General features: G+C 36.7%; 1 protein-coding gene across 1 annotated transcript in view; it reads left to right on the top strand.

Annotated features, from left to right (window-relative positions):
• ITPRID1 (ITPR interacting domain containing 1) overlaps window positions 1–23,167 on the top strand; it is a 90,151-nt gene that overhangs the window by 27,625 nt on the left and 39,359 nt on the right. The window contains exon 8 of the mRNA XM_068972404.1: window positions 5,050–5,107. Coding sequence (XP_068828505.1) covers window positions 5,050–5,107 — 58 coding nt within the window. The remainder of the gene's footprint in view (window positions 1–5,049; window positions 5,108–23,167) is intronic.

Here is a 23,167-nt window from a genome sequence, read left to right as displayed (position 1 = left end):
AAAGATATATATAGATAGATAGAGAAGTAGATATAAGTATATACAGGTATGGGAAGGGAGAACACACTAGGACACTAACAAAAGCCTAAATTAAAAAAAAAACACACGTATTTTTTGGTAGATAGTGGGAACTTGGTAAACATTTGTAGATGAGTAAAATTAATATTAGAAGTATTTGATAATATTAATTTAGTCTATGAGTGGCTTCTGTATAAAGACAGAATATCCTGTTGAACTTTGAAGCCAATTTTGTTTTTGATATTTCTTTAATATTTACCCAGATTTGTGTAAAAGGGTGTATGTTTATGTAAAGTAGAGAGATCCTTCAAAATGATATTAAAAAACTCACTATTTGAATTTTGTTTTCTTAAAAAATATATTTAAAATACTACATCTTCATCACACAGGCTGGTAAAAAAATATTTGTTTCACTCAACACCAATATATCATTAAATGAAGCTTGAGTAGACTGTAGCTTAAACAGGAGCTAATGCCAGATTTAATAGTCATTTTTAATGGCAAATTAAAAAATCTAATTATGAAAAATGTGTGCAAAATTGGCAGATTTTCATGGCATTTAAAACATGAGCCAATGTACTTAAATATCTACCTATCAGAATTTCAACTCTGATTAGCCAAATTGCCTCCAGATCAATCTTTGATGTTTTCATTAAGGTACTACTAGAGACTGAATATGGCAATATTTGGCTCACTTCTCAAAATTATGATTCCAACAAAGTTGTATGTAGATAATTTTAATGCAAAAATCAACATATTTTTGTGTTTAATTTTACCTAAACTAAGTCTGTTCCTTTCTGTCTTAATTCCCAAATATATGAAGAGAATTTAATACTTATGAAAGTTCTGTAATTGTAGACTCTCTTAGGGTGCTTCTTTGTATCTGCAATATAACATCTTTAACCTTCCCTCTTGCGTATATACAAGGATACTTCTCTCTGGAACTCATGTGACAATGTTACCCATATTATTAAATAATGTCAGTCAGCATCTTGTTTAGATGGGAAATGTTTCCAAAGCAATCATCATTTCTTTGTTTTATTTTTTAAATTTATTAGTAAGTTTGGCCCAGGTAGAATGACCCAGGAATATACCTGGTTTCCACTTGAAGTTATTGGGACTTTTTTTGTTGTTGTTCTTTTATTTAATAGATGAATAGATAATTTTTACATTGCATTAAGTGGATTTTCTCCAGGGTAATGCTCACAGCAAAACATTTTCTTATTATACTAAAAAATGTACATGGTATACACTGGTTTGAGTTACAAAACCAATAAAAATAGTGTTAAGACATATGTCTACTCGATTACAAGTGTAAAGTAACTTCTCTGAAAAAAGGATATGAAAGATTAAGTTCAGTTGCTCAGTTGCATCCAACTCTTTGCAACCCCATGAATTGCAGCACGCCAGGCCTCCCTGTCTATCACCAACTCCCAGAGTTCACTCAGACTCGCGTCCATCGAGTCAGTGATGCCATCCAACCATCTCATCCTCTGTCGTCTCCTTCTCCTTCTGCCCCCAATCCCTCCCAGCATCAGAGTCTTTTCCAATGAGTCAACTCTTTGCATGAGGTGGCCAAAGTACTGGAGTTTCTGCTTTAGCATCATTCCTTCCAAAGAAATCCCAGGGTTGATCTCCTTCAGAATGGACTGGTTGGATCTCCTTGCAGTCCAAGGGACTCTCAAGAGTCTTCTCCAACACCACAGTTCAAACGCATCAATTCTTCAGCGCTCGGCCTTCATCACAGTCCAACTCTCACATCCACACATGACCACAGGAAAAACCATAGCCTTGACTAGACGGACCTTAGTCAGCAAAGCAATGTCTCTGCTTTTGAATATGCTATCTAGGTTGCTCATAAGTTTTCTTCCAAGGAGTAGGCATCTTTTAATTTCATGGCTGCAGTCACCATCTGCAGTGATTTTGGAGCCCAAAAAAATAGTCTGGCACTGTTTCCACTGTTTCTCCATCTATTTCCCATGGAGTGATGGGACCGGATGCCATGATCTTCGTTTTCTGAATGTTGAGCTTTAAGCCAACTTTTTCACTCTCCTCTTTCACTTTCATCAAGAGGCTTTTTAGTTCCTCTTCACTTTCTGCCATAAGGGTAGTGTCATCTGCATATCTGAGATAGAAAAGAAGTGCAAAAAAGCAAAATGGCTGTTTGGGGAAGCCTTACAAATAGCTGTGAAAAGAAGAGAAGTGAAAAGTCAAGGAGAAAAGGAAAGCTATAAGCATCTGAATGCAGAGTTCCAAAGAATAGCAAGAAGAGATAAGAAAGCCTTCTTCAGCGAACAGTGCAAAGAAATAGAGGAAAACAACAGAATGGGAAAGACTAGAGATCTCTTCAAGAAAATTAGAGATACCAAGGGAACATTTCATGCAAAGATGGGCTTGATAAAGGACAGAAATGGTATGGACCTAACAGAAGCAGAAGATATTAAGAAGAAGCAGCAAGAATACACGGAAGAACTATACAAAAAGGATCTTCATGACCCGGATAATCACGATGGTGTGATCATTCATCTAGAGCCAGACATCCTGGAATGTGAAGTCAAGTGGGCCTTAGAAAGCATCACTACGAACACAGCTAGTGGAGGTGATGGAATTCCAGTTGAGCTATTTCAAATCCTGAAAGAGGATGCTGTGAAGGTGCCGCACTCAATATGCCAGCAAATTTGGAAAACTCAGCAGTGGCCGCAGGACTGGAAAAGGGCAGTTTTCATTCCAATCCCAAAGAAAGGCAATGCCAAAGAATGCTCAAACTACCACACAATTGCACTCATCTCACGTGCTAGTAAAGTAATGCTCAAAATTCTCCAAGCCAGGTTTCAGCAATATGTGAACCGTGAACTTCCTGATGTTCAAGCTGGTTTTAGAAAAGGCAGAGGAACCAGAGATGAAATTGCCAACATCCGCTGGATCATGGAAAAAGCAAGAGAGTTCCAGAAAAACATCTATTTCTGCTTTATTGACTATGCCAAAGCCTTTCACTGTGAGGATCACAATAAGCTGTGGAAAATTCTGAAAGAGATGGGGAATACCAGACCACCTAACCTGCCTCTTGAGAAATCTGTATGCAGGCCAGGAAGCAGCAGTTAGAACTGGACATGGAACAACAGACTGGTTCCAAATAGGAAAAGGAGTACGTCAAGGCTTTATGTTGTAACCCTGCTTATTTAACTTATAAGCAGAGTACATCACGAGAAATGCTGGACTGGAAGAAACACAAGCTGGGATCAAGATTGCTGGGAGAAATATCAATAACCTCAGATATGAAAGATTGAAACAGAAGGAATAAATATTTCTTCTTGCATTGCTGAGCCATTTTCTCATGTCCTATTTATTCATGGGTAATTTTTGGCCATGTGTACCACAATGTTTAAAATGTTCATATCATTTGACTCAGCCCTCGATATTCATAAATCAATCCCATATAAATAATATGAAATGTAGAAATAGATTTTAGGTGCTAAGTCATGTTGAACTGTTTTGCGACCCCATGTACTGTCGCCCGCCAGTCTCCTCTATCCATGGATTTTTCCAGACAAGAATATTGGAGTGTGTTGCTATTTCCTTCTCCAAGGGATCTTCCAGACCCAGGGATTGAACCCGTGGCTTTTGTGTCTCTGCATCAGCAGGTGGATTAGATTTAGGTACAAGGATACTCATCTCAGCAGCATTTCTGTTTGCAAAATTCAGAAAACATTCCATCATTAAGAGAAACATGAAGTAAATCAATGTATCTCAAAATATAGCCTATTGTGTACTCATTAAAGGTGGTATTTTCAAAGAAATTTTATAATATGAGGGGAAAAGGTCCTTCCAAATTTTGAGTGAAAAAATTTGAGTACATTACTCTATCCAGAATAAATGTAGAAAGCCTGCAAAGACACACTCCAAAATATTAACACTAACCATTTTTTTACCTTCTTTGACTTTTTATATTTATCAAGTTTCAGTAGTGAACTGTTATTATTTTTAAAGAAATAATTATTATTTAGTTTTAGCAATGATTTATTCTCATGAAAGAGTAGTATTCATTAATTTCTTTTTTTATAAATTTATTTATTTTAATTGGAGGTTAATTACTTTACAATATTGTATTGGTTTTGCCATATATCAACATGAATCCACCACAGGTATACAAGAATTTTTAAAATAAATTCAACCTTGTTAATTTGGAAATCAGATTTTCTTTTAGCTTTCTAAGATTTACATAGCAACTGAGTTATGAATTTCCTAAATTGCTCTCTACAAATTTACCAAATTGTAAATAAATCTCTTAGAGAGCTAAAATTAAATATGGGAAATAACTTGCTCTCTCCAAATATAGTTAATACTCTTTAGGAGCAAAAAAAATAAAATCTTTCTAGCCTGGTGGGCTGCCGTCTATGGGGTCGCACAGAATCAGACACGACTGAAGCAACTTAGCAGCAGCAGCAGGTTAATAGTAATAATATTATGTAAGTTTAGCTCAAATGTCACATCTTCACATCTTTAGGCAGGGTCTCTATTCCTCCCACCCAGACATAATCTTTCTCTTTCCCCCCTCTTTTTTTCTTTTGAATAAAGCTTTAAAATTTTATTGACATAAGAGACTTGATTGAATGGAGTAATGGATTCTATAGCTATCAATGTGAAAACACTGTAAACATGCAAGTGCTTCCCAAATTGATTTGAACGTTTATCCCAATTCCAATTATTTATTTCTTTGATAACCTTTGGCCAAGCATGAGGTCAGGGATGGAACCCACACCTCCTATAGTGGAAGTGCTGCATCTTAACCACTGGACCACCTGGGAGGCCCCTCTTTCCCTCATCTTATCTCCCTTAGTTCTTTGAATCTTTGATATGAGTGCCTTGTACATGTCACTTGCCTGCAGCAGCCTGCTAGCTTTTTGAAGTCAGATATTATGTTTAATCCTCTTAGTAGGAGCCAGTCGATATTCATTATATGTTGATTAAACAAATTAAGTGAATTTATTATGAAAGCATTTCTAATAAGGTTGATACGTTTTGGTGTCACAGGTCCAGAGCTTTGAAGAAGAGACCAGCAATCCTGTTGACATGACTTCAGGAACCATAGGTAAGACTTCATCAAGGTGTACAACTTCAGCTTTCAGAAAGAAAATGTAATGAAGTAGTACTCAACTTTCTTAATACGTAGAGCTTAAATTATGTTTAGGAAATGTGATATGTACCATTACCACTACCTGCACCTACTACTATTAAACACTTACTAGCAATGCATATGTACGTGTACATTTTGAAATAATTACCACAGAAATGTTCAGTATTCCTGGGGCTGATATAGTTTGTGTTCTGTCTAGCAAAAACACTGTATGACCTGAATAGGCTAGTGGAACGGATTTCACACAGAACTGGGACTGAGTGAATACGTTCTTACTCCTACTGACAGTTGCCTGCTGTTGCACAAGTCATACCAATTTAGTGGACCTTAGTTTTTCCATCTGTGATAAAGAGAGAAGTGTAGATAATTTTAAGTTCTCTGCTGGCACTTATAATCTAAATTAAGTGATTCTACAACCGTCATATTACACTCTCAATGAAAACAAGTTGCCTAGATGTAACTTTCCAAGTCATCTCTTGCGTTGATGTTATATCATCCCAGACAACAGAGAAGGAAGTCTTTCCCTACTGCTGAGTCTTACGCTGCCATTCAGCCATCACTATGATTCAGCATTTCCATGATCCTATAACAGAACTAAAAGTAGACAGGGTTTAGTGAAGCAAAATAAAACAGATGAAGCTTGTGCATTTCCTGGAAGAAAATATGCAAATTTTAAATTTAATTTAGTATGGTGTCAAACGCATCTTTTTCATTACAAAGTGTATGTATGGGCCTCATTTTGCTAAATGCTGTTTAGAAATTATGCATTAGTAATTATAGGGTCCTGCTGATTACATAAATTGTTATCCTGCTCTTCGAAGTAATTACCACCTAACCTACATTGAGGTTTATAAGACAGAAATAAGCATCTGTTTTCCATCTAATTGAATGATTCTCAGTGAAGCTGGAGGTCCCCTTGCTGATAAGAACTGCCTTCCTTGACATTCAATTAAGAGGTCTGCTGATACCATGTAAGTCACCTCAGTCATTCTGAAAAATGCTGAAAGTTAGGCAAAAGCGCTAATCTACATATAATCTCAGATTCAGAGAGCAAATTAAGATGGGTGAAAGTTAACCTAATGGAGAAAATATTAATTCTAGTAAAGCAAATGTGATTTTATTACTTTCAGAACCAATGTTGTTAACCCAAGAAAAATAGGGCTGAGAAGAAATAAGTAAAACTAGCTTGACTAATGGGGAAAGAGGAAACTATTACTTTGATATGGATTCAGTTCAGTTCAGTCACTCAGTCTTGTCCGACTCTTTAAGACCCCATGAATTGCAGCACGCCAGACCTCCCTGTCCATCACCAACTCCCGGAGTTTACCCAAACTCATGTCTATCGAGTCGGTGATGCCATCCAGCCATCTCCTCTGTCGTCCCCTTCTCCTCCTGCTCCCAATCCCTCCCAGCATCAGGGTCTTTTCCAATGAGTCAACTCTTCGCATGAGGTATCCAAAGTATTGAATGGATTATATGTACATAAATTGTATATGCACATATAATATATATATATGCACATATGAAATAATGAGTATTGACACAAAGTTCAAAAGATTACTTTACACAAAAGATGAAGGCACATGGGCTGTTTGACCAATAGGATGTAGAAGTGATGCTGTGCCTCTTCCAAGCATAGCCTTTAATCCATCTGATTGCCTCCTGGTTCTTGAGATACCTGCTCTTGGAACATTTCTTCTGAGAACCTGGTCCTCATACTGTGTGAAAAGTGCAACACATAGGTATGCCACATGTGTGACCACTTTGATTGAGTACCCCATACACCGTCCTTGTTACCCAGTCCAGTCAGACTTTCAAATGGCTCCAGCCCAGATGCTATCTGACTGCAGCTGAGACAATCCAAGCAACAAATGCATAGCTGAGCTGAATCAGTCCATGGAACTGTGAAAGTAATAATAAATTGTAGTTTTAAGCCACATGTGTGAAAGTGAAAGTGTTTGTCCCTCAGTTGTGGCCAAGTCTTTGTGACCCCTTGGATTGTAGCTTACCAGGCTCCTCTGTCCATGGAATTCCCCAGGCAAGAATTCTGGAGCGGGTTGCCATTTCCTTCTCCAGGGAGTCTTCCTGACCCAGAGACTGAACCTGGGACTCCCACATTGCAGGCAGATTCTTTACTGTCTGAGCCAACAGGGAAGCAACAATAAATTGTAGTTTTAAGCCACACAGATACACACAAATAGATGAAGGCATGTAATGAATTCTTCAAATACCTTTAACACTTAAAGACATTTTATACTTCATCTACCCATGTACAATGCTCTGAACATTAGCAGAAAAAGTGTGTTTAAGCATTTCCCTAAATAAATGAGAAAAATTTCTTATGAAAGTTTAGGACCCAAGGCCACAAATGCACCATCCTCCCTTTATCGCTGAAAAATTATCACTGGAATGACAAAGAATATAAATATAAGAAGGAAACAAATAACAGTGTAATTAGAAAACTGAGAACGAAATCATTCATATTCTAGAATCCTTGAAGAGTTTGTTTGAGATATATTGTGACTGAAGTTGCAGACAAATCTATATTAAGAGCTCACCTAGGTTTTAAAGAGTTAAGTGTACATGTTATGGTCATAATTTTCAAAAGAATCTAAGTTAACTCTCAAATTAGGCTAGGTATACCTTTCCTGTCGCTTTTTAATATCAGCAAACACAGAAAAATTACCACAATATCTAGTAGTTCACAATTACAGGCTATTTCAAGAAATGCCCACAAATGAAGGAATGACTACAAAGAATCGTTAAGAATCCTCAGAAATGAACATCCTCAGTGAGATGTATGAAGACACTGCTTCTATGTAAGAGAACAACCTCTAGTAAGTGACCATTCGTTTCACGTAAAATACACAGTGTTTGATTCTGTTTTTGGTAATCACTAAGTAACCCCCGATGGCCAACCCTCCCACAGGTAACTCTGAATTCTCAACAAAGCAACCTGAAGTCACTAGAGAGTGACCAGAAGCAGGCAGACTGCACAGAAGGCTTCAACACTTGGGATAAAACAATGCCAGAGTGAATTTCCTGTTTTGTTGTTTTGGGTTTTTTTTTTTTTTTTAAGTCATTTAGCCTAAAGCAAGAGCTTATTTACACCACTCTAAAAATTTTATAGAAATTATCAGTCTTACTAGCTAGAAAACCCCACTCCAGTACTCTTGCCTGGAAAATCCCATGGATGGAGGAGCCTGGTAGGCTGCAGTCCATGGGGTCTCGAAGAGTCGGACACGACTGAGCGACTTCCCTTTCACTTTTCACTTTCATGCATTGGAGAAGGAAATGGCAACCCACTCCAGTGTTCTTTCCTGGAGAATCCCAGGGACGGGGGAGCCTGGTGGACTACCGTCTATGGGGTCGTACAGAGTCGGACACAACTGAAGCGACTTAGCAGCAGCAGCAGCAGCAGCAGCAGCTAGAAAAATCAGAAGACAGAGTTTAGGGCAGTAACAAAAATTGGAAAGTGAGGGGAGAAATCTCAGAAAAGAAGAGTCTAGAGGACAATCTTCAGAGTCCGACTAGGAAATCTACTCACATCGTTAGTCAAACTAAACATGCATGAGGAAGACTTTAAGAATCTCAGCTAAAGCTAAAAGACTGAAATGATTTTCCAATTGGACTTTGATTCTAGCCAGTTTTCCTGACTGCTAAAACATCATATCATTTACAATTTCTGGGTACAATTTTAAAAGTTACTGGAAAATAGAAGAAAAAAATAAGAAAATATAACTTATGCTCAAGAAATAGGCAATTAATGGAGACAAACTATGAGAAAACCAAGATGTTGGAATCAGCAGAAAAAGTATCTTAAAGAGCTTATTCTAATCATGCTGAAGGATGCAAAGAAAAAATGTGCTCACAATTAATGAAACAAGAGAAAATCTAAAAAGCAAAATAGAAATTATAATAAAAATGAAATGGAAATCCTATAAGTGAAAATCTATAATTTCTGAAATACAAAACTTACTGGATGGGCTAAACAGCTGATGAGCTTTATTTTAAATGAGAAAATAAAGACTTGGGAACTTGATACCAATAGAAAGTATCCAATAAACTGAAGAACAGGAGAAAAAAGACATTAAAAATTACAGGAAAAAAATTACCTGAGTCTTAGGAGCCTGTGGGACAACATCAAAAGTTCAAATATACATGAAATTGCAGTCAGAGAAGGAGAGAATGGAGAGAACTGGGCAGGAATAAAATCTGAAGAAGTAATTATGGAAAATTTCCCAAATTCACTCAAAGATTCACATTTACAGACTCAAGAAGCTCACCAATTCCCACATATGAAAAGTACACAGAAAACTATACTTAGTGTCAAAATTATAATGAGAAAATATTCAAACAGGGACATAAAAATTACATGGTGTATATAAGGGAATAAAATTTGAGTGACTGAAAACTTTTCATTAGAAATGATGGAGACCAGCAGGCAGTAACTGTCAACCAGATTCTGTACACAGCAAAAATGTCCTTCAGAAAGGAGAATAAAGATAAAAGAAATTTTAGAAAAAAGAAAGCTAACCTTATCACCATACCTGTACTGTAAACAATGCTAAAGGAAGCCCTTCAGACTAATGATAGACAGTGAACTGTGATGTTTATACCAAACACCAACATAATACCTATGACAATTTTAGCTTGGAGGATGGGGAGGCTGATAAATGGAACAATACAGCTCAGAGTTTTTACATCTTATGTGAAATGGTACGATATTAAATTTAAGTACACTGTGTAAATTTGAGGTTTTAAAGCAACCATTTAAAAATATAGTTAAAACAAAATGCTAATAGAAAAATTAAAATATAATTCAAAAAATACAATGAAGACAGTAGGTGACAGATTGAATACTATAGAAAAATAGCTGAATAAAAAGTAGGAGACATGTGTGAAAAATTGTTTAAGAGTAAAATGGAAAAATGGAATGGATATAATAAACAAAATGTCAAGGAAGACAGATCCAAGGAGTGTATTATATAGACGTAACAGGTGGTTAGAACTGGACTCATCCCGTCTTAGGTTCTGAAAAAGATAGATATCAGATACAAAGTCAGTATGTGACAAATTTGTATATGCAACTTTTCTAAGGAAATTGTAGGACCCAATTACACAGCTTGTGAACCCACATGTATTTTAAGAGGGGCCAAGTCACAGATAGAGAAAAGACTGATGAAGATATTTCACTGGGAAACAGTAAAGTCCTGCTCTGTGCCCCTCCATCACTTGGAGGAGGACTGGAGATGCTACTCTGAGTACCAAGCAGCAAGAGACCCCTGAAGGAGACCACTCACAGAGCACTTCCATTAAATTTAAGGAAGACAGTCACAGTGTGACAGGTACTGTCCTGGGTATTTCATGTGCATTACATCTTTTAATTCTCAAAATAACCACTGAGTTGGGCATTATTACTACTTCTAATCATTAGATGAAGAAACTGTAAGACAGAGATATTAAGTATCTTTCCATAGCCCCATAGTAAAAAGGGGTTCCAGGTTTCAAATTCAGGTCAGCTAGTACCGGAGTCTGTACTCTTAAATACTGTACCATACAACTTTGAAATGACTCCTCTGCCTTTGGAAGACACATGGTTGGTGCGTGAGAATAATAACAACAGACTGTAAAACGGATTGTGACTTGGGGCTGAAAGCTGCTCAACAACCAGTCAAGAAGACAAGAGAAGAGTTGACCAGAATATTTTCTTAATTTCAAGATGAACCATTTTTCATTAAAATCAAGATATTTTACAATTGATGGCAGGTCATAATTTAATTGGCAGATGGCTCTTTTTCTTTTTCAGTAGTATATAAAAAATAGAAGTGTTAAAATTAATAGTATATAATGCCATTTGGTGGCAATGGGCATAGAGAAAAGTAAATGCCACCTGACCAAACTACAGACTGCAGTGAATCATGTTTACACAGCCATAGCAGTATAAACGCTGTGGATGGGTTTTCAGCTTTGAGAATCAACAAATAGGCAAACACAGAGGCTTAATTCTGGCACATAACAAGTTGGAAATATCAAACTGAACATTTTGAAGGTAGAATTATATCTGTTGGGAAGCGGTCAATGAAAAGTCTGAAGACAAGGTGAAGGAAAGAATATGGACTTTCCTCCAAAAAGAAAACAGATGGCACCTAACCTAGGTGACTGAGAAGTGGTTTCTATAAACATATGAGCAAGCTTAAAACCAGCAATGAATGGTGCCAAATTCTAGGTTTAGAAATTTTAGGGAGAAATGACCACTATCAGGACTACAAGGGCAGGGGAAAGAGTAGTGACTAACACCTAGACGAAGAGTTACACAGAAAGCTGTGGCTTTTTTTAGAGGGAGGCAACCAAACGAAGGGTGACCCAGGAGGGAGGCAGGAGGGAAAATAAACACTCCAAACTCCTTCCTTTGCCGTTCTCCCATCTCCAGGGCCAAACTCAAGATGACAGCAGATATCAAGGAAGCTCATTGATTCAGTCCATACGGGACACACAGAGTGGGGTGGAAAAGAAAAGATACTAGACTTGGGGAAGCAAATAGAAAACATTAAGCACAGTGCACTAATGTCTTTACCTTAAGTCGAAATCTGGCAAGATACGGAATAAAGCTGGTAGACTGAGCAAGGAGAGTTTAGATAGGTGATAGGCAGATAGATAGTTATACACATACATATGTAAGGACAAAGGGGGTGGAGCTAAACCTTATCATTTATAGTGGAATCAGAAAGACTTGGATTCATATTCTACCTATTTCCCTGCTTAAAATGGCTATCCTAAAGCAAGTCAATCAAACTCCGTGCTTCAATTTCCTTAAAAGCAAACTAATAGCAATATAATTTATAGAGGTGTCATGAAGATCAAATGAGTTAATCCATGTGAGGGAACTGGAATATGTTAAGCACTCAATAATATGTTATTGAAAATGAGTCAAAAATAGAGATGAAGTATACTATTTAGAAAGAAACTATATAACGAGAAGAATCACACATAGAAAGTGTTAAAAGCAATTAAACTTTGGGGAATTTCATTTTATGGTTTTGGGTACTATCTGATTTTTTAAAATGTGAAAGTCATGTATGCGTGCTTAGGTGCTCAGTTGTGTCTGACTCTTTGTGACCCCATGGATTGCAGCCCACTGGGTTCCTCCGGTCCATGGGGATTCTCCAGGCAAGAATACTGGAGTGAGTTGCCATGCCTTCCTCCAGGGGATCTTCCCAACACAGGGATCAAACGCAGATCTCTCACATTGCAGGCGGACTCTTTACCATCTGAGCCACCAGGGAAGCCCAAGAATCCTGGAATGGGTAGCCTATCCCTTCTCCAGGGGCTCTTCCTAACTGAGGAATCAAACTGGGGTCTCCTGCATTACAGGCGCATTCTTTATCAGCTGAGCTACCAGGGAAGCCAGTGTGTAAGTCGTACTTTGATTTAAATAAGCCAAGTACACAAATGAAATGAGAACACCTAAATATCACAGTGAAATGTGTGAAGTACAAAGTGAAGCTAGGGAAGGGTTTATCCACAAATTCTCAGACAGAAAAATACAGATTACTTACACAGTAAAAAATTTCTAGGACATTAGCACCCTAAAGAATAGATAGTAATAAACTAACATACATTTAATTTAGAAGCTGAAAAATGTGAACCTATTTTTTATACCCATTCATATGTTTTCTATATGCAAGAGCAACATAAAGTCATTTTCAAAGGAGGGCTTCCCTTCTAGGACAATGTTCTAACTGATTAAGATGTTACTCAAAATACTATACTCTAGAATAATTCACATACAGTATGGAAAAAATGAACTCAAGTTAAAACCAACTAAACATACCAAGCTAATTATTGATAAATTTTTGGAAAGACAAAAATTACAAAGTAACTTGGGATAAAAATAAAATCTACCATAATGTTTAGCTTAAATTCTATTTTGATCACAACAAACTATAGAGAAAGGTTGAAAATAGGATAAAAGAGAAATAAAGACAAATGCTATCAAGATTTATAATATTAAAATCTAATAAAGTATACTTCAAGGTAAGACAGAATTAAAAAGAGGATTTTAAAAATTAACCAAAATGATAAACCTCATTTAAGATTTAACAGTAATGAATCATGACATATCAAATAACTGACATATATAAAGACTGATTTTATAAATTTGTGAAAAGCCCCTACAAATAAATTAGAACGACAATAAAATCATAGATTAATAAGGGAAGGAAATAAATAGGACGTTCAGGGCAGAAATATACAAGCTCCATAAAAATGGTAAGATCAATGTCTCCTATAACTAAAGAAATACAAATGTAGTCAATAATAATAACATGTGTTTTTTACCTATCATATTATCAAATATTAATATTTAAAGATTTGTTGGGTTTCCCAGATAGCTCAGTTGTAACGAATCTGCCTGCCAATGCAGGAGATATGAGTACGATCCCTGTGCCAGGAAGATCCCCTGGAGAAGGAAATGGCAATCCACTCCAGTATTCTTGCCTGGAGAATCCCATAGACATGGGCTACAGTGCATAGAGTTGCAAAAGAGTTGGATGTGACTTAGCAACTAAACAAAACAATAACAAATATTTATCAATGCCTAATGATAGTAATGGCACCTCACTCCAGCACTCTTGCCTGGAAGGGCCCATGGACAGAGGAGCCTGGTGGGCCTCAGTCCAGGGGGTCGCTGGGAGTCAGACACGACTGAGTGACTTCACTTTCACTTTTCACTTTCATGCATTGGAGAAGGAAACGGCAACCCACTCCAGTATTCTTGCCTGGAGAATCCCAGGGACGGGGGAGCCTCATGGGCTGCCGTCTATGGGGTCGCACAGAGTCGGACACAACTGAGGCGACTTAGCAGCAGCAGCAATGATAGTAAAAATTTAAAACAAACACTCAATGTTGGTTGAAAGTTAAGTTGTCGTTACTTAGAGTATAATCTGTTCATGTTGCACAGTTTTAAATGTATGTAACTTTCATGTGACTATTATAGTTCTGAAGCTTGACCTACCAATAGTACACACAAGGATTTTTACTATAAAACTGTTTATAAGAACAAACAACTAGAGGCAGCCTAAATACTGAGAATACGTTTGCATTAAATAATTATTGTACATCCTTATGTTAAAATCTGTGCAGATAGTGTTTTATTTAATGAGGCATGTGTTTATGTGTTGATACAGAGAGGTCTCTGAGATATACAGTTGTTAAAGGAGGGGGGAAGATATGTGCAAAGGAGTCTATATAAATACTTCTTTGCATTAAGACCATGTCTATTTCTATTGAGGGAGCAGAGCATGTGCGGGATGCTTCTGGAAGAATGCGTGAGGGACTGCCAATGGCAGTACCTTACCAGAAGGAAAACTAACATGTTTTAAATTAATTGGCATCTTTTATTATGTTACCATGTGCATATGTTATTTTCATAACACTGCTTAGCAAAAGAACTCTGCAACACTATAGGAAATTGACACAATAAAAATGGGAGATTTTGTTTTATCAAAAATTATATATATTAAGGTGTACAGCATGATAATTTGATGCACATGTACATGTGAAATAATTCCCATAGTCAAGCTAATTAACATATCATCTCTTCACATAATTAACTTTGTGTGTGTGTGTACTAAATGAACCTGAAATCTCTCTTAGCAAATTTCTAATATTCAATATAGTATTATTGATGATACTCATCAGACTGTACCTTAGATCTCTAGACTTACTCCTCCAGCATAACTGCAGTTTTGTACATTTTGACCAACATTTCCACTCTAATTGAGAGATTTTAATATTCTCATCTTTTAAGGTCAAGCATGAAATAAAATATGAAAAAGATATTAACATTATAATTTATAATAAGTACTTAATAGCAAAATATTTAATTAAATATTCTTTGGCAATGTTCTTGAAATATTTATTAAGCTATCTAAGAAATAGTTATGTATTTGTTAGATATCTACAGGGGCTTCTCTTGTAGCTCAGTCGGTAAAGAATCTGCCTGAAACACAGGAGACCTGGGTTTGATTCCTGGGTCGAGAAGGTCCCCTGGAGAAAGAAATGGCAACCCACTCCAGCATTCTTGCCTGGAGAATCCCATGAACAGAGGAGCCTGGCAGACTACAGTCCATGGAGTCGCAGGAGTCAGACACGACCTAGCGACTAAACCACCACCAGCATTTATAAATCACATGGCAAGAGTATTTCATTGATATCATATATACACACATACTCACAAATAATGTATAGACCACTGCCATAGACATAAATGCAATAATGTCTGATTCAATAATAAAAGTATAAGTGACACTCTTCTCCTCCAAACAAACAAAACTCCAGATCTAAGACTTGGAGACTACCTCTTCCATCTTAAAGAAAAGTACAGAAAATGAAACGTTAAAACTATAAATTCACATAATTAATAATAATGGAGAACATTTCATATAAAATTGGAGAATTGGAACAAAAGCACTGATCTGAGGCTAATTCATAGTACTAATTGTTTTCACAATCAAACAAGAAAAAAACTAAAAGTAAGCATTTGTCTCAAGATATAATCATACAAGCAATAAGGTAAACATAATTAGAGATTAATGGACAGGTAGAAATGAGTAATGTGAGAAGCAAAGAACAAATGATTTGATAAGTGAAATCCAAGCACTAGTTTTAATTTTGGGGGGGAAAAAGAAATAAGCAACACTGTCAAAAAATAAAGGAGAATAATGCATACAAACAAAATTAAATAATCAAAGTAAAATTAGAGGAAAGACACATGATCACTCATATAAAAAATAAACTGTGTAATATGCAAACCCTTTTCTAAATTATGAAGATACACAAGTACTATTAGTGAGACTAAAACCACAGATAATTAACAAGGATGATATTTTAGGAAAAAATATATTTATATCATTAAATTTTATACTAGTATTATTTACCAATACATATGAATACATACATATATATACATGTGCATACATATATATACATATATATATATACATGTGTTGCTGCTCCTGCTGCTGCTAAGTCACTTCAGTCGTGTCCGACTCTGTGTGACCCCAAAGATGGCAGCCCACCAGGCTCCCCCGTCCCTGGGATTCTCCAGGCAAGAACACTGGAGTGGGTTGCCATTTCCGTCTCCAATGAGTGAAAGTGAAAAGTGAAAGTGAAGTCGCTCAGTCGTGTCTGACTCCTAGCGACCCCATGGACTTCAGCCTTCCAGGCTCCTCTGTCCATGGGATTTTCCAGGCAAGAGTACTGGAGGGTGCCATTGCCTTCTCCAAATATACATGTGTGTATATATATATATATATATATATATATATATATATATATATATATATATATATATATATATATAAAATTGGGCTTCCCTGGTGGTTCAGACAGTAAAGAATCTGCCTGCAATGCAGGAGACCTAGGTTCAATCTCTGGGTCAGGAAGATCCCCTGGAGAAGGGAATGGCTACCCACTCTAGTATTCTTGCCTGGAAAATTCCATGGACAGAGGAGCCTGGTGGGCTATAGTCCATGCGGACGCAAAGAGATGGACATGACAGAGCAATTAACACTTACACTTTTTGTATATAAAATCAACAAAATAACCTAGCTACATAAACAATACATAGAGAGAAACAAAAAAATTAAGTTTATCAAAAAGTATCTCTTAGAATGGCCATGAACTGCAATGCTATAAAAAAAAAATGTGATTTTCTGCAATTCAGATAATGTAAACATTTATAAATCTTTCCAGTTCCTTACAGATGTTTTAAAAACCTGATATCAAAATATGACTAAAATAATTCACAAAATTGATAAATTTCACCTGTGAATACATATGCAAAATATTTTAATAACATAGTGATGACTTAAGTTCAATAAAATATAAAAGAATACCAATCCTTGAACAACTCTCTTTTATTCTGAAATTTCTGTAGTGTTTCATAGCAATTGAAAAACTAATATAGCTTATCATTGACTACTATAATAAATTATGAAAATAAATGTTACAACTTGATAAAAAAATGTGTATGTTTACAAAATAGTTTATTCTATCAACATAAATTTCAGATTGATGAAATTTAAGATAGACAATCAAATGCAAAAAAGAAAAGCAAATTATGAAAGGGCTAGAGGGACTTCTGTGGTGGTCCAGTGGTTAGGGCTCTGAGCTTCCATTGCAAGAGACACAACTCTGACCTCTGGTTGGAGAACTAAGATCCCATATGCCTCATAACACTGCCAATAAATATATAAATCCATTTGAAAAAAATAAAAGGGTTACAAATAAATGTAGATGAATATTTACATCATTTGAAATAGAGAATGATTTTAAAAGCTTTACTTAATGGGGTATTGGGATTAACATATGTACACTGTGTTCAGTTGCTTCAGTCATGTCCAGCTCTTTGTGACCCCAGGGACTGCAGCTTGTCAGGCTCCTCTGTCCATGGGATTTTCCAGGCAAGAATATTGGAGTAGGTTGCCCTGCCCTCCTTCAGCGGATTTTCCCGACCCAATAATTGAACTTGCATCTCCTGAGTTGCAGAAGGGTTCTTTACCACTGAGTCACAGGGGAAGCCCATATATACACCACTCTGTATAAAACAGATAACTAATGAGAACCTATTGCTTAACACAGGGAACTCTGCTTGATGTGTGAAGACCTAAATGGAAAGGAAATCTAAAAAAGGGTGGATATATGTATACATATAGCTAATTCATTTTTCTGTACAGCAGAAACTAACATAACAATGTAAAGCAACTATATACCAATAAAAATTTTAAATTAATTAATTAGACATTTTTTAAGTTTTACTTAAAATACAAGGACAATTAAATGAATAATTTTTTCTACCCAAAATGAAAACCTATATGTGAAAAACAACCATAAAGAATAAAAAGGTAAATGACAAGCTTGGAGTATATTTTCATCATAAAGAAAAAAGATTGTGATTTTTTACTATATAAATATTATTACATATCAAACATCCAACAATAATAGTAATATCTTTCCATAAATTTAAAAATGGACCATCATCAGTATCAGTAATGTCACTTAGAGCATATTCCATTAAAAGTTCCAAAAGCAAATAATAATCTCAAAATATGCAGGGAAGAAAATAACAAAATATAAAAGTAATTATTAAATGTCAAAGAAATAAAAACTCTTTGCAAGGGAAGGAAAGTTTCTTAACCTAAGGTTATCTGTGAAATCTCGATAACAAATATCAATCCTAACAAAGAAAGCTTAGAAGAAATTTCACTAACCAGGAACAAAATCTGTTAACATCGCTTTTATTCAACATTGAACTAAAAGTCAAAGCAGAATGACAACACTATGAAGTAAGTAGTGTATAAACTTAAAAACTCTTCACATTTGCAGGCGAGATGACTGTCTATATAGAAATCTCAAGGGAATAGTTAGATGTATTATTAGAATAATAAGATTTATCAAGCTTATTGAATTCCAGAGAAAAATGCAAAAATCAGTATTATTCCCATGCACCAGCAATAACCAAAGGAGAACATTAAAGGAAAAAAAAAAGAATTTCTTTCATAATTTTGACAAAAACAATAAACCTATAAAAGTGCCTTGGAATATATCTAAATGAAGACTCAGAATATTTATTAAAAATTATACTTTATTACCATATTTCATAATGAAGACATAAACAAAAACAGAGTTATGTTCATGAATGGGAAAATTCAATGTCATAAATTAACTCTTTACCAATTAATCTAGAAATGCAACACAGCTTCAATAAAATTTCTGATAGGGTTTTTGTAGGTAGGACTTGCAAAATTGTCCTGAAGTTCATATGTACCAGTAAAGGGGGAAGAAAAGCTAAGATGATTATGGGGATCATGGAGGATGAATTTGCCCTACTAGAAATCAATAGATTTATTACACAGGGCTTCCCTGCTGGCTCAGTTGGTAAAGAATCTGCCTGCAATGCAGGAGACCCCGGTTCGATTCCTGGGTCGGGAAATCTTCTGGAGAAGGGATAGGCTACCCACTCCAGTATTCTTGGGCTTTCCTTGTGGCTCAGCTGGTGAAGAATCCATCCACAATGCTGGAGACCTGGGTTTGATCCCTGGGTTGGGAAGATCCCTTGGAGAAGGGAAAGGCTACCCACTCCAATATTTTGGCCTGGAGAATTCCATGGACTGTATAGTCCGTGGGGCCACAAAGGGTCCTATACGACTGAACGATTTTCACTTTCACAATTGTAATTGTCTCTGTGCCATTGCTAAAATAAAATGAATGACCAACAAAACAGATCAGAAACAGATCCGACCCCTATATACATGGAAATAATAAGTCAGACAGAGCATTTCAAAATCAGTGGAGAAAGGATGAACTGAATTGGCCATTCATATGGAAAATATAGAAAATTAAACCCTTGGCTTGCCTTGGCTTGCCTCCTGCTGCTGCTGCTGCTAAGTCACTTCAGTCATGTCCAACTCTGTGCGACCCCATAGATGGCAGCCCACCAGGCTCTGCCGTCCCTGGGATTCTCCAGGCAAGAACACTGGAGTGGGTTACCATTTCCTTCTCCAATGCATGAAAGTGAAAAGTGAAAGTGAAGTCGCTCAGTCGTGTCCGACTCTCAGCGACCCCATGGACTGCAGCCCACCAGGCTCCTCCGTCCATGGGATTTTCCAGGCAGAAGTACTGGACTGGGGTGCCATTGCCTACTCCAGGCTTGCCTCATACACAAAGATAAATCCCAAGTGGAACAAAGGTCTAAATGTGAAAGACAAAACTGGTACTTACAGAAGAACTTACAGAAGAAAATACAGAGGGTTACATTTATGACCTCACAATAAGAAACAATTTCCTCAGCAGGACACTCAAAAAGTATATACTATATCACCCTATAAATAGAAATATTGATAACTGCTTCCTTATAATTACTATTGGTCCACCAAAGATAGCATAACCAAAGTTCAAGGACCAGTCATGAAGTAGAAGATATTTGCAACTTATATACAACAAAATATTCATTCCCAGATTTAATAATGTCTAAAAGTCAATAAGAAAAAGGCAAATGACTAAACAAAAATGGACAAAGCATATAAATATATATTCACAGAAAAGTTGGCCAATAAAGAAAAAATGCTTCATCCCATTATAATCAGGAGTAGATAAATTTAAATAAGATATGTTTTTAGATCCAAAATACTGGCAAAATTTTTAGATTTTGATACTACCAAATGTTGGTAAGCCTGTAGAGAAAGGGGAGGACATACTGCTAGTGAGATTATGAATTGGTACAAACATTTTGCAAAGCAGTTTTCAAAGCAGTTTAGCAAAATCTAGTAAAGTTTAAGATACAGAGTCTCTGATTCATCCATTTCATTTTTAGTAGATGCCCTAGAGTGATCTTCACATATATGCAGAAGAATGAAAGTATAAGAATATTTTTTTTGCAACACAAATAATAAGAAACTGAAAACAATGTGAAGGCAATCAAATCAATAACAAGAATGTTAAAAGCAATATAGTCATATAGTACAATAATACACAGCAGCGATAATAAGTTATCCACATGCGAAAATATCACAAACATAAGGTGGAGGCAAACAAATCACAATTGGGTGTATAAATACATAAAAAATATAGTGGCCTTAGTAACATTCATTATGTACTAGTGCATTTAAAGTAAAAGCATAAAAATATGCAAGGAAAAATTTAACACCAAATTCAGGATCTTGGTTAACTGACAAGCAAGGAAGGGCTGAGGAGATGGAATCAGGATAAGATAAACCCAGGGCTTCCACTTTATCAGTGGTGTTTCCTTTAAAAGAAAAATCTGGATTATGAATAACTATGGCAAAATGTTTCACTTTAATAGACCTGAAGGATGGTTACAAGGAATAGACATTTGCTGTTATTTTTTTAAACCCTCGTGTTTGAAATATTTCCCAATGTGAGAAAATTTAACAAAAACCAAAGGTGGGATTTCGTTGGTGGCACAGTGGACAAGAATCCGCCTGCCAATCAGGAGACACAGGTTCAGGCCCTGGGCTGGGAAGATTCCACATACCACAGAGCAACTAAGCCCACGCACTACAAGTACTGAGCCTCAGTGCTGCAACTACTGAAGGCCAAGAGCCTAGAGCCTGTGCTCTGCAGCAAGAGGAGCCACCACCATGAGAAGCCCACACATCGCCACGAAGAGTAGCCCCACTTGCCGCAGCTACAAAAAGCCCGAGCAAAGCAGCAAAGACTCAGCACAGCCAAAAAAAAATTAATTAGTTAATTAAAAAAAAAAACCTAAAGGTTTCCGTAGGAATTTTGTTAGACAAAATAATGTAAATGAAGCCATTTTCAACCTCAGTAGTGATTTAAGAAATAGAAATTTAAATTACACTAAAATAGACATGTATGGACACTAGAGTTGGACTATAGAGAAAGCTGAGCACAGAAAAATTAATGCTTTTGAACTGCGGTGTTGGAGAAGACTCTTGAGAGTCCCTTGGACTGCAAGGAGATCCAAGCAGTCCATCCTAAAGGAGAGCAGTCCTGGGTGTTCATTGGAAGGACTGATGTTGAAGCTGAAACTCTAATACTTTGGCCACCTAATGCAAAGAGCTGACTCATTGGAAAAGACTCTGATGCTGGGAAAAATTGAGGGCAGGAGGAGAAGGGGATGACAGAGGATGAGATGGTTGGATGGAATCACCAACTCAATGGACATTAGTCTGGGTAAATTGCAGGAGGTGGTGATGGACAGGGAGGCCTGGCGTGTTGCAGTTCATGGGGTCACAAAGAGTAGGACATGACTGAGTGACTGAACTGAATTGAAAATAGACAAATGAGTTACTAAACTGATGGAGGTATAAGAAATCATAATGATCTAATATTGGCAAGAATACTCATTGTTTTCTGAAGGCAGTAAAACAATACATATCAGAAATAATGCAAATGGTTTACCTTCTAAGCTGTGTGTACCGTCTAGAATGTCATCCTAAAACAAGAAATGTGAAGAAATAGAACTAGTCTAGATATCCAACATAGAAAATAGTTTAAATAAATAATTCCGGGTGTCATGCAGTGATAAATTAGAATACAACTGGTATTTTATACCACAGTGGTTACAGACTTAGAGTTAGGAGACAAAAACAAATGTGGTAGTCACTCAGTTGTGTACCATTCTTTGTGACCCCATGAACTGTAGCCCGCCAGGCCCATCTGTCAATGGCATTCACCAGACGAGAATATGGAGTGGCTAGCCATTCCCTTCACCAGGGGATCTTCCCACCCAGGTCTCCCATATTATAGGCAGATTGCATGTTCCTACAGGAAAGTGAAAGAGAAGAATGAAAAAGCTGGCTTAAAACTCAACATTCAGCAAACAAAGATGATGGTATCCAGTCCCATCACTTCATGCTAAATAGATGGGAAAACAATAGAAACGGTGACAGACTTTATTTTTTGGATCTCCAAAATCGCTGCAGATGATGACTGCAGCCATGAAATTAAAAGACGCTTGCTCCTTGGAAGAAAAGCTATGACCAACCTAGATAGCATATTAAAAAGCAGAGACATTACTTTGCTGACAAAGATCTGTTTAGTCAAAGCTAAGGTTTTTCCAGTAGTCATATACGGATGTGAGATTTGGACCATAAAGAAAGCTGAGAGCCAAAGAATCAGTGCTTTTGAACTGTGGTGTTGTTAGAGAAGACTCTTGAGAGAGTCCCTTGGACTGCAAGGAGATCCAACCAGTCCATCCTAAAGGAGATCAGTCCTGAATATTCATTGGATGGACTGATGCTGGAGCTGAAACGCCAATAGTTTGGCCACCTGATGCGAAGAACCGACTGATTGGAAAAGACCCTGATACTGGGAAAGATTGAAGGCGGGAGGAGAAGGGGACAACGGAGGATGAGATGGTTAGATGGCATCACCGACTCAATGGACATGAGTTTGACTAGGCTCCGGGAGTTGGTGATGGACAGGGAAGCCTGATGTGCTGCAGTCCATGGGGTCACAAGAGTTGGA

This window comes from Capricornis sumatraensis, chromosome 5 (genome assembly GCF_032405125.1).
Source record: "Capricornis sumatraensis isolate serow.1 chromosome 5, serow.2, whole genome shotgun sequence".
Classification (NCBI taxonomy): Eukaryota; Metazoa; Chordata; class Mammalia; order Artiodactyla; family Bovidae; genus Capricornis; species Capricornis sumatraensis.
Note: the sequence above shows the minus strand (reverse complement) of the source record. Positions and strands in the feature narration are given on the sequence as shown.